Consider the following 13,472-nt stretch of genomic DNA (forward strand, 5'->3'; position numbering starts at 1 on the left):
TCTCCTGAGTTCTCACGAACAAAGGGTAAGGAGCCAAGTATCCTGCAACTAAGAAGCTGAGTCGAGGATTCGCTGGTGACCCGCTGAAGGTTTGGCACCCTGCACTGCTGTCGTCCTGTGAGACCACTCAGCCTCTGATCGAACGAGAAGGTCTGCAAAGGCGCTTCGACCTTTAGAATAGTGGGAACAACTATTCTCGGCATCTTCACCAACTCCTGTACGTAAGCCTTCGGAAGCATCCCTGGGCCATCCAGTGGACTGACCAGCCTACACAGGAACCTTGCTCTGTCACCGCCGTCTAACACATTAACGCATGCAATAGTTACCAGACAGCGTTGGGTAACACAGACTCTTACCTGAACGTCAGCAGCAGCTACGAGACCTTCTTCTCACAAACTCAGTTGCAATTTAAGGAAGGAAGGGGACAAGAGTGAACATCGGCACATTGAACTCTTTGAACTTGATACTTACCAATCCCGCCAGGGACTTCAGAGTCAATACTTACCGGAACTCTCCCAATGCCTTCAAACCAGTGAAGTAACTGGTATCTACGCACCCCTGCAAGACACGCAGGATGGAGAGCTCATCTTTTACGAACATAAGGTGAGGTTACTAAGGGGATATCGGAGGTGATTAGTGGGGGAGAGCGAGAACAGTTGGGAGGCCATCACTAAAACCCACAGGTGGTTAATCCCTGTCTCCACTTGCAGGAAAATACTTCTTCGGGTCCAGCAGACAAGACTAGGCGGGCCAGTCCAGACAGTCATCTCTGCACTACGCATCATGTTGAAGGAGACCGCAGCTGTCCGGGTCCGATCGACACCTGGTATTCCACACTGGAAGTAAACACTCTGAAATTCTTTACTAAGCCACAATCAGACATTCCCACTCCAATAGTCCAGAAAGAGGTAAAATCAGCTCAGAGCCTGGCTGATATTCAGCAAATTAGAGAGCAGTTCTTGCCCGAACAGGACTCTGTTCTCGCCCGAGTATGTGTGAACAACGGTAAGAGCTTCATCAGCGAAGCCATGTTCCGCCAACTCCCAAAAGATCCAGCCATTCCCACATTCAAACTGATAGACAAATGGGAAATGGATCTGGAAACACCCGATTCCAAACATTTCCTGCCAAGCAGGTGTATGCTCAAAATCTCCATTGGCAACAAGAGTATAGGCCATAATTGTTGGGTCGTGCGAGACGTCACTGCCGCCTTTACTTAGGCAGTGACATTCTCAATCCCTTTGCCATTAGTTTGGAACTAATAAACTTCAAAGCGTGGTCCCGATTAGCGGATAATCCCATGGGCTTTTATGATCCAGAAAAAGCATTTAGGTCAGCTCAATTGCTACCTTATGCAGTTGAAATTCAGATTAAAGAGGAAGTCACCATCCCAGAAAGGACCCGACAATTCTCCCTGGAAGTGAAAGTTAAAAGAGGAGAAAAAATGAAAAACCCTGATGCTTATATTCATCTAAATGCTTCTCTCCAACAGCAAGGGTTAGGGGTAAACCCAACACCATTAGTCAACATAGAACATGACACCATTCCAATAGAGGTGGATAACAGCGACTTAAAGAGTATTACTCTAGCCGCAGGCACCATTATTGGAATGGCGGTTGATGACTGTAACGCTCACCTGATTCCCACGGAGGCGCCGACCCGTTCTGGACTGCTACAACTTCTTCCACGGTAAAGCGTAGTGCTTGGAAGATGGACTGGACTGGACCCCCAAACCTCGTCTATCTGGCCCGTAGAATAATCCTTCTGTAGATGGGAAAAGGGAGTTAACTGTCTGCTAGATTGTGTGTGAGATCCCCCCCCTTTTTCCCCTTCTCACCCTCCTCGAACCCTAGCTGTGCCTTCCACAGACTCTCACCTTAATTTCTGTATGGACGAGCTCTCCATCCTGCTTCTGACGCAGGGGCGCGTAGATTTCCAGTTACTTCACTGGATCTTGGATTTGGCGAGGATTCGATGTCTGCTTGCCTTTACCAAAATGCTGCCGTAAGTATATAGTTCAAAAGATCAAGTCTTATTTGTCCCTTGGCCTTTGTTTAATTTTCAGGGACTAGGTGAGGAATCCGTGTGGAGATATGGATTTGCCGAGGTAAACTCAGGTGAGTACTTTTAATGAAGGATATGTCGTAGTTGTTTGATCCGACACCTTAATGAGTGTGTCTTATTTCCCCATAGGGGCCGGGGTACGGAAAAGCCAGAAAAGCCGCTCCGACCCGAAAAGGGAACTGAGGTCCCAACAAAATTCTGGCAAGACTTAAGTTGAGTAATCTGCCCTTTTGCAATTAGTTCGTTGCTCACCTTGTTTTTTCCTTTTTCTCCGTAGGTCTTGAATGCGACCGATGTCGCCTATGGGCGCTGAAAAGGTTGCCGGCGACACGTGAAGGTAAGTGGAAGCAGCGCGGCAGCGTGAGAAGCGGAGCGCTTCTAACTATTGTCTTTCTTTTCCGTAGGTGCTGGGATGCGGCCGATGTCGCCTATGACCGCTGAAGAGCTAGACAGCGCCACGTGAAGGTAAGTGGAAGCGGCGCTGCAGCGAGCGATGAGATGCGTTTCTAACCCTTGACTTTCTTTTGCAGGATCGACGGAGTGAAGAATCCGGATGCAGGATGAAGGTAGGTAATGTCCTAATGCTTGCCTTTCTCTCCTTGCAGGTGTTCCAGGTGCTGGCGGGCGTGGCAGGAGCCAGGATGCAGGAGCCGACTCGGTGAGCGTCCTGCTGCAGATGCAGAATAACGGAAAGCACGTGTGGCCATCCGGGCGTGGTTTAAATAGCCTTGGAAGAGCTTCAGGTGAGTGTTCTTCCACTGGCCCCACCCGAGTAAGAAAAGAGTTCCTGAAAGAAAATAGTTCCTCCCCAGCCTTAGTTGGCTTGGAGCTTCAGACAGCATGGTCTGCCTCGGGTGAGTATGCAGCATGGTCTGCCTCAGGTGAGTTCACCCAAGCATTACCATATGTTCTGCCATGATGAGCCTGGCGCCTATGGCGCCAGGACAGATGCCTTTTATGAGCCTGGTGCCAAAGGCGCCAGGACAAGGTCCAAAGAGCCCCTATAGGGGTTTGCTGGGTCCTGCTTGGTGAGTATGAAGTCTGCTTCCGGGGACCCTGGGCCTGACCTGGCTCCTCGGGAGCAGGCATAATGACAATGACTGACATTTTTCCATTGATTTAGGAAATTAACTGTTAGGACCAATCCCCAAGGACTGTTTTGACAGTGACAGTGACGACAATACAACACCAGACAGGATCTTTACCCGACATGGGGGGAACGTCCTGGTGTACACTTACTGCCCATATGGTAAGGAAGATGTGACTTGTGACTTCAGAAGGGATGAGGTGATTTCCAGGTCCATGAGGGCTGCCTTTCCCACCTAAAGCCTCCAGTCCAAATCAGCACCCTGACCAGGGACTTCTCCACCCAGCTGGAGGAGGCCGCTGAGATAGCAAAACCAGAAGTCTTTCCAGGCTTCAGGCAGATGGTGGAAGAGAGAGTCAACCTAGCTGATGCTTGTGTGACTCTGGAACAGAAGCAAAAGTTGAAACAAGTTTTCTTGAATTTCCAAGATCTCTTTGCAGTAGACTCATATGACTGTGGTCGTATCGACATCCACACAACAACAATTCCCACAGACCCTGGCATGACTCCAGTGTTTGTGAAGCAATATCGCTTGCCTCTCGCATCCATGGAGTCCCTTATTGAAATAATTAAGAACCTTGAGTCCCGGGGAATAATCTGTCCAGTACACAGCACCTTCAATAACCCGGTGCTGGGAATATTGAAGCCAAACGGCCAGTGGAGACTCTGCGCCGACCTTAGGGAGCTCAACAAACGGGTCCATACTTCCCGATGGCCTCTTCCCTAAATTGACCAAGGGCTGGCCCAGATCCAGGGGTCACAGGTATTCACTGCAATAGACCTGATCAATGGATACTGGTCTGTGCCTGTCAGTAGGGAGGACCAATACAAGCTGGCTTTTACCTTTGGGGGCCAGCAGTACACATGGACCCGTACTCCCTTTGGATACCTCAACTTCGGCAATTAATTCTACACAAGGCCATGCCCGACCTGGGTGCAAGGGGTAACCTGGCTTATGTAGATGATGTCCTCATCAAAAGTTCATCTGTGGAGGAACACATAGCGGAGATCCGTTATGTTCTGACACAATTGAGGGCCGCCGGAGCAAAACTTTCCTTTCAGAAAGCACAGAGGTGTAGAACCCATGTTAATTTCTTGAGGCATGAGATTACTCCTCAGGGTCTCTGTCCCCAGGAAAAGAAAGTGGAAGCACTTCAAAAACTAAAGGACCCCACAACTCTGCAGGAACTAAGGAGCCTCCTTGGACTGACTAATTACAGCAGAAAGTTCATTGAGGGCTACGCAGAGATCACCAGACCCCTGATTCATCTCTTGAAGGGGGGGTTAAGTGGGAATGGGGTCCAGAACAATCCGAGGCAGTAAGACAGCTCAAAAGAAGCCTCTCACAAGCACCGTGCCTAGCTTCCCCTGTCAGAAACAAGGAGTTTTTCTTGGAGACAGGGTTCTCTAATACATGCTTGACTGCAGTATTATATCAAAAGCATGACAAGGTCAATAAAGTAATCTCCTATGCGAGCAAAACTTTATCCTCCGTGGAGGAAAAATTGTGAGAAGGCACTCCTGGCAACGATGTGGGCATTGAAGAATTACCGCCCTTTTATCCAGGGGGAACACATCATAGTGGAGACTCCACACCAGACTCTGCAATATCTCCAAAGTGACAGAATCCGGGCCGGAAATGTGAGTAATTCCCGAATGACTTCCTGGATTCTGTCAATGCAAGGCTTTCCAGTGGAGGTCAGATATGGCCAAAACAAGAAGAGTCCCCTCGCGCAAGGTCTGGCTGACTTGCATGATTGTGCCAGACAAAACTGTCTCGAGGACGAAAGTCTAAAAATCAAGGACAACATGGAGGCATACCTTAATTCCTCACACAAAGTATTTGAAGACAAGTGTGAGGGAATGCCCACTGTCTATGTGGATGGATGCTCTTACCATGTTGACAACAACGGGGAAAAAGAACTTGTGGCCGGCGTAGGGAATGCATGGGTGAATGAGTCCCCAGAACCCTCCGCTAGGTACAAAATTGGTCCCCGAAGTAGTCCGGTGGCAGAGTTGATGGCTGTGCATCAAGCCATCCTCACTGCTGTCCAACATCAACTCCACGAACTGGTCATAATCACAGATTCAGACTATGTACGGAACAGGTTCGTGGAGCACCTGGTTAATTGGAAAACCAGAGGCATGTTATGTGCTAATAACAAACCCTGGAAACATGGGAAGTTAATTCAAAACATTGATGATCTGGTCACCGTGAATGGGATGACCATCTATTGGAAGAAGATCAAGGGTCATTCCAAAGTAGAGGGACCAGACAAAACTGGAAATGACTTAGCTGATCAGCTGGCCAAAACCGGGGCCATCCAAGGGAATCTAATAGAGATTGGGTCCCTGTTGGGAGAAATCCAGGTCACTGCTATCACTAGGTCCCAGACAAATGCCCACAATGATTTTTCAACTGCACAATGGAGTAAGGAGACCCCAGATGCTGATTTGATTACGGCTCAGAAGGGAGATCCAATAATTGGTAAGTTTTACCAACACATTGAGGACCCTGAGAACTTTCCCCTGACGGATACCGATCACATTGGGAAAGAGGACCTTAGAGTGTTTATGAAATGTCCAAAAATGTTCTGAATCCAAGAAGGTTTGTTGGTAAGGAAATCCCAAGCTGGCCATGATCAGTGGGTGGTCCCTACCTTATTCCGAAGCCTGATGTTAAGTTACGCCCATGATGTGGCCACCGCCGGTCATAGGGGGTTTCATACAACACTTGAGATCTTAAGAGAGGTTGCATACTGGCCACACATAAGGCAGGACCTCGACAAATACTTGAAGGGGTATCTTGTGTGTGCACAATTTCAGCCAAAATCCCTCACACACCGTGTGTCTCTCCAAAAGAGGGGAATGACACTGCCATGGTCAGATTTGCAAGTCGACTACATAGGGCCCGTGATTCGCTCCTCTAGGGGGAATAAGTCCATGTTGACGGTGACATGCTTATTTACTAAATGGGTGGAATGTCTCCCGGCCCCAAACTGCAAGGCAGAAACAGCAGCTGCCCTGATGATCAACCACATCTTTTTGCGTTTTGGACTACCCCAAAGGATAGAGTCCGACAGAGGTAGCCACTTTACCAGCGAAGTAATGACAAAGATGTGGGAAATACTGGGGGTTAAAAGGAAGCTACACATTGCTTACCTGCCAGCCTCTTCTGGTGCAGTAGAACGTTACAACCAAACCATTGTGAGCATCTTAAAAATGTTTGTGGCAGTTTCTGGGCCAAGTTGGGATATTCGATTACCTCTTGTCCTAATGACCATTCGATCTACCCCTTCATCTGCAACAAAAATGTCACCATTTGAGCTGATGACTGGACGCCGGATGGTGCTTCCCCAGCATTTGCTTTATAGGACCCAAGAGCAAACATTGATCAATGCCTCCACAACGCATGAGTATGTTGAAAATTTAAGGAAACACCTCCAACATGCTTTTGCCTATGCTCAGCGAAACCTAGAAAGATCAGCTGATAGCATGAAGACTCACTATGATTTGAAGACTACTAGGAAGGAATACAATGTAGGTGACTGTGTTTATCTATACAATTTGCCAAAGGAACCAGGCCAAACAGCGGAAATTTCTGCCTACATGGAAGGGACCTTTTGAAACTGTAGACAAGATCTCCCCAGTCACCTCCAAGATCCGCATCCCCAAGGGTAGTTTGGCAGAAGGGGAAGACAAGTGGGTCCATATAAATCAGCTAAAGTGTTGCCATCCCAGTCACACTTTGCAGCAACCGGAGGAGTCCTCTGCAATCTCAGAGGGGGCCGCTCCAGATTAATACATTTCTAACCCTAAAATATTCCACATATAGCCTATAAAATTCTATGATTCTTGAATGCAAATGTCTCCTGAGGTATACAATGTATATGTTCGCCCCACCATTAATAGTGGTGGGGAAATGTCTACGAATATGTTTCTGCCGCTTTGCTTTGTCATCCTAGGAGAGATAAACCATGGAGATTGACCAAGGAGGACGACCCAGGGACCGGGAGCCAAGATCTGAGGGGCCTGAGGTACCGCCCGAAACTCCCATCAGGTCTGGCGAGGAGAACTGATTGATCCACCCTGATGGAGGAAAAGATGCTGAACTGTGCCATCTGCGGAATCAGAAGAGGATGATGCGGACATCCCAGCGCGTGGATCAAAACATCCTTTGCACCCGACTCCCCCTCGACTCAAAACCAAAGTGCAGTCAGGCGGGGGGGCTTGTCAGGTGTATCGACCCACGTTCAAGTTATAATGCTGCAACATTTGGTGCTGTGGGCTTAGAAAATCCAAGATGGCCGAAAAGCCCACATTTGCGCCAGAATCCAGGAAAACCGCACAGTTTTTGCGCACACCAAAATGGTCGCCTGACCTGCCACCCACCAGTGCGTGCGTGATGGGCCAGAAGCACCATGAGTAAAACGTAATGCCAAAGGAAAAACAGCAGTGCCTGTTAGCTCAAAAAAGCGCTTTGAAATCACCTTTGTTTCTCTGCATGCAAGCTCAAAATGCCTATTTCAAACATTGCAAGATATTCAAAAATCTTACTGAACACCAGCAGACGTCTGGTAGAATGAAGTCTTGTGTGCATACAAAATTTGGAAAGATGAGGAGCCTAAAATAATGTTCATGACAAAACTGGCTGGGCTGTGGATATCAGCAGCTTAAGTGAAATGGGATTTAAAGCCACTAAAATTGAATTGTTTAAAATAAATGAGTGAACCAGAACCAGACCCAGACCCAGAAAGCAGAGCTGTATCCAACCGCAGACCAGACCCAGACCAGACCGCTGTGCTGTGCCAAGAACTTTTGCCAGAACCAGAGATCCAGACCAGCAGAGCAGAGAGAACCGCAGCTAAACCTGTTGACCAAATCTGTGACGAGGCCCCTTCCTTCCAAAATTAGGAGTGAGTATCCAGCCAGAGCTGTGCAAACCCAATCTCTTAGTTTAAAATAATCTAATTCAAACCATTTCCACCTATTTAGAACTGCATAGAAATCATGTGTCTATTCTGTGATTTCAAACATGTGAAAGTGTCATTTGTCATTTGAATCTTACTTTATTTCTGAGAATCTACCTCCATTAAATCGTCCGTATCTTTTGAACCGCACGTCCTAGGAGCGAGATTTAACTTTCATTTTAAAGCTAAGAACCTACGCTTTCCAAGCCCAGAACCAACTTTCTATTCCTTATAGTTATTCCATAATCGCGCTCGACGCACTCGGAAAAAGTGGCGCGAATTGCAATTTGACTCAACTTCTTCACCTGTCAAAAATAGCTGTCTTTTGCTTCCATTGCTGAAATTCGTTTCAACCTGATAATCCCTCATGAATCATTGCTAGTGTTGACCTGAACTAATTCAAAGTAGCTGTCACCCACCCTGAATCTCCTATAGGGAATTAAAATCATTTTTAGCATATTTTCACTTCATTGCAAATCACATTAAAAGTATTTCTGCATATTTTAAAAGCATACCGGTTGCTCTAAGCTTGCTAGGGGGGAACTAGAATTTGTATTGCATTTGATTATATTCCTGAGAATTGTGTGCTCTTCTTCCATCTCCTTATATTGCATAGGGGGGGAGTGAATTGTCAAAAGAAAAAGTGATCATATCATCTTTTGTTGAAACCATATCAGTTTATTTCTGTGCTGCATTCTTTCCATCATTGCTTTTCCTTGAAACCATAAAAGTATTCTCTGCTACCTTATCCTTTCTATACTAACTCCTCACTGATTGAAAGGAGTGTGCAATTGTAACATTACCCATTGTTGATCAACATTATATTCATAAGTGTGCTATAAAATATTAATTTATTCAGTGTGATATATATATATATATTGTTTAATTTTTCAAATAAATCTTTTAATTTGCAAAACAAACCTACTTCTTGGCTCAGTGAGGTCAGGGGGATTCAAAGAGAGGGTTTATCATCCAGATCTATGAACTTGTCATAAAAATATATAAATAAGTGCTTCCCATGGGCATCCCAGACTAGGCATTGACTTAGTTGGAGTGCTGAATTGGAGTCACTTAACACACTGTGTCGAACCAGACAGGTGTTGAATAAAATAAACACCCAATACTGCCATGCCTTTGCTAGAACAATGGTGATTTAGTTCCATATATAAATAACCTTCTGGTTGGGACAATACTTTGTGTGAGAATCGGTATATTTCCCCAGTCCCAATCAAAGTAGGGATAGTCCTTGATTCGCAAACGTTTATGAATGGGGACATTATTGTTGTGAGGTGGGATTAAGTGTGCCAGAAGGCCTAATCCTAGTGTTCTTAAATTTTCACTAGTTAAGTGACAAGTGACGAGTGACCTATAAAGGTAAGCAGTCAATAAGGCGGGTCAGGTCATTTAGGTGGGATCCTGGTAGCCGCCAGATGCTGATTTCTTTGACTTGCATGCCAATGAATAAATCATCACTGTTTGCCATCACCCAAAATTTCTGCGGAAGCCCGGTTTCTTCAACAAATATTTATTAAAGGACAAGACTGAATTCACTATGCACCATATAAACCTTTGGGCCTGGCATACAAATGCTCACTGGAGAGAAATCTGTTCTTCAGAAACACTTTCATGTGGAGGACAGCTGTGACAAGGACATATTTGCTGATCCTGTTTGAAAATTACACCTTTAATCTCAAACAACTGATTTCAATTATAATGCAGCAATTAAAGGGGAACAGACGGGTAATGTGGGTGTGACACAGTTATTAATTATGCACTTTTTTACAGGACCCATTTGGAAGTCTGAGGACAGGAAAGAAGCAAGGGGAACAAAGGCAGCACAGATAACCCCAGTTTTAGTTTATATGGTACACCATTTTTAAAAACTCTGACATGCAACTGTCTGGAGACCACAATCACAACATGAATTAAAAGAGACACAAGGAGACATGCCATGGAAGAATGCAACAGCAGGTTTCTCTTGGCCAATTCATTGCTGTCAACATTAATTGACATGGGGGAGGCAGCATAGGTTAAAATATACAAACTTACCTTTCCCTGTGCTACAAGCTCCCTTTGAGCCGCAGATGTAGACTTGACAAGTACACTTGTGGCGGCAGCAATGGATTTTGCAGCTTCTAAGACCTGATCTTCAAAGTCCAATGTCTCATCAGCTTGCTGCAACCAAGAGAGAACAAAATCAAATGGTGTTGATTGGATTCAATGGTCAATGTATAAAGTGGGTAAACTTCTTCCCAGAACCCGGTTGAACTTACAGAATCACCCAGATCCAGAGATCACAAGGATTTTGCACAGAGAGCAAATTCCAACAAGTATGGTGCAAATGCTGTATGGACAAAGTAGTGTGAGCCTTCCTGAGCAATCTTTCAGCAGAAGGTCACTTCAATGACAAAGCGTATTGCACTGGAACACTCTACCCCTTAATCTCAAGCGTGAAGGCAACTTGTTGAGTTTCCACAGAGGGCTGGACAAAACAACTGTTCAAAACCGGCAGCGAGCATAGACTATGGAAATTGGAAGCTTTGCTGCAGTCCTTACTAGCCTCACACTTGCTGAAAATTCACCTTTGAAAGTATTTTAGAGGAGAGATAGTCAGCTGTACCCATTGACATGGCAAATAATAAAATGTTGAAACATTAACAGGTTCAAATGGTACTGTTTGCCTGCACAAACGGTACTCCGTGATTATTCTGTACTATTTACAAGGACTCTGTATGTAGAAGCAGCATGTAGCTCAGGAGTCTGGTTTCCCACAGTCTGGTTTCCCACAGCCTGCAAACGTCATTTGTCCAATGCGGAACACATAGATGTGCCAAGCGCTGTGAGCCTAGTCTGCATTTAGGCACTAGGAAGCCAGCCCATACCACATCAATGGCTTCCCTGCTCAGACAGCATCTGCACCCTGCACATACATGAGGGAGAAGAGTACCCTGGACTACAGACAGCGCTCTTGGCAACTGTTCACTCTAAACCCAATGGCAGCACCAATACAATCCTGCACTCAGCATGCGTTGCATAGTGTTCCAGAGTTGGTGAAAGGAACGCAAACATTATCGACTTAATGTAGACCACTAGGGTAGGCATCCTGCCCCTTCACATTACCCAGACCATGGGCGGGTTCAGTGAAGGGATTGTGATGATTCAGTAGCGACTCCTCCCAAAAACCTGGCCTGGGACCCTTCTCATTTGGCCAGGGACCCAACCCTGGTGGGTGGTGTACTGCGGGGGGATTATACAGGGGGCGGGGGAGCAGAGGGGGACAGGCCAGGAAGACCCCCCCTTTTAATGTTCCCTGTAATCCCACACTGTTGGTGGTGGTTTCCCCAAAAGCAGAAGTTAAAATAACTACCTTTGTTGTAGGGGACAACAAGTTCCATAATCCCCTAAGTGCTGGGACAAGGATGAGGACTGAGGAGTTATGCTTAGCAGCAGTCAGGCAATTATGCCTAATAGCCCACACCTGAAGGAACCTGGGAGGCATAAAATGGTTCCATGTCATTTCATCGCAGGATGTTTTTTTGCTGTTTTTTTTACCGCAAATATTTTAATGGAAAAAAACCCATCGAATTTTATAAATATCATTTTTGGGGGTTTTCCCCACCCAAACACCCCATTCCCTTTAATTTATTCCCAAACATCCACACCCCATATATATCATTTTCTAACCCCCCCTAAAAATTTGATGGTTTTTTTCGTTAAAAATTAGCGGTAAAAAACCCTGTGAAAAAAATTCTGTGATAAAAGGACGTTGTACCCATAAAATGGCCCCTCAGGTGCAGGCAATGAGAGGGAGCTGGAACTAGGCCTGGAGTCTGTGCTGTAGTAGCAGAGGCAGAAAGAAGAAGGCACAGTGTTGGCAATTCCAACAGAAGTGGGAGAACCTAAGGGATGCCGCAACGTGGATGCAGCAGATTCACCTGCTTGTTCTGAAAGGGTTCTGTTGCCCCAAACTCTGAAGTGCAGATGCTGACCAGTGGAAGGCATGCAGGAAGGCTGGCTTCCCCCATGTCAGCCTAGTTGCAGTGATTGCTGTGCAAGCAGCATGTCAGAGAACAAGGTGAAGAACATTAGAGATGCTGTGCGTCTCAGGAGTGAGAGGGTCTCCTTCATTGAGTGGCCAGACTGGAGACAACTTCAGCGAGTAAGTGTGTTAGTCCCGACTGAAGCCAAAAGCAGTGTGCAACACGTAGAAGAGTATTACAGAAGCCAGTGAGTGAAACCAGGCGTTCTGATTCCTTACGCGAATACTGCCAGCAACAGTATGCAGCTTAATATATACTTGTGTATAAGCAGAAGCGAGCTGAAGTGATTTGTTGAATCTTTCACAAGGGAACAATGGAAAATTAGCACTTGTGTGTGATTGAATAATTCTTCTTTTACTCGCGTGAAGAGCAAATGCTGCAAAGGACCATTGTTAAATCCTTAAACCTTGTAAAACTTGCAAAGAAGTGGGTGCGTCTCTCTCATTATGCAGAACAAACGTTACGAAAGCCATTTTTGAACATTTAACCTTCATAAAACATATGAAGTGGTCGCGTGTGCTTCATTTAATTTTTAAAGGAAGAGTGAACTATATCTCTTTATTCACGCAAACAATCATTACTCATAAAAGAAGTCAAGTGGTTAAATATTGTATCTGCAATTGGAGAGAGAGCAAGCATTGCCCACACAAAGAATATTCCCCTATTAAGACTGACAGCAGCCTTTCTCAGAGCTAGAAAACAATCTAACCTATACTTTGAGCCAAATAAAAGTTCAACCTTGATATGAGTGTTCAAGTACTATCTGGTTGGCAGAGAGGTGAAGGCAACATTGGGGAAGAGAAACATGGTGCTTATAAACATTGTTTGAAGTTGATGCAACCTATGATGCCAGAGACTCTAGGAGAAAGAGAGAAGTGGGTCCTAGAGGAAAACTCAGGTTGTTGTGGCAGACAGATAAGAGAGGCAAAGGGGCTGCCCCTTTTGAAGAGAGATATTCAGAGGAAAAGTGCCTTGCCTTTTGGAAGGTGTTGAGGTGAATCTTGTCAGAACCTTTCTTAAATTACAAAGTACTGAAGTGGTGGTTTTATCACAAAATACTGCAGCTGTGATGATATACTTGTTTGTCAGTAAATTCAAGACATCAGTGGTATAAGTGAAGTTGAATGCTACGAGGCAAAGGAGAATGTCCTCATGATAAACTCTAGTAGAAGTAATGTTGTTAAAATAGAAGCTGCAGCACTGTTGGCAGAGCACCACAGATCCAATACTATTATCCACCAACCCCCATCCCAATGGTATTATTACTAGGGCAAAGTTTTCAGTGGTGCAAAAATCCATTGAAAGCATATG

The 13,472-nt window shown here is 45.6% G+C and overlaps 1 protein-coding gene across 9 annotated transcripts in view; it reads right to left on the reverse strand.

The window, feature by feature from the left end:
* The window catches only part of TLN2 (talin 2), a 7,472,684-nt gene that overhangs the window by 424,887 nt on the left and 7,034,325 nt on the right, over positions 1-13,472 (reverse strand). For all 9 annotated transcript variants that reach the window (XM_069624483.1, XM_069624482.1, XM_069624486.1 and 6 more), the window contains one exon: positions 10,171-10,296. In XM_069624483.1, coding sequence (XP_069480584.1) covers positions 10,171-10,296 — 126 coding nt within the window. The remainder of the gene's footprint in view (positions 1-10,170; positions 10,297-13,472) is intronic.

Source organism: Ambystoma mexicanum, chromosome 11, assembly GCF_040938575.1.
Source record: "Ambystoma mexicanum isolate Mex_15411 chromosome 11, UKY_AmexF1_1, whole genome shotgun sequence".
Taxonomy (NCBI): domain Eukaryota; kingdom Metazoa; phylum Chordata; class Amphibia; order Caudata; family Ambystomatidae; genus Ambystoma; species Ambystoma mexicanum.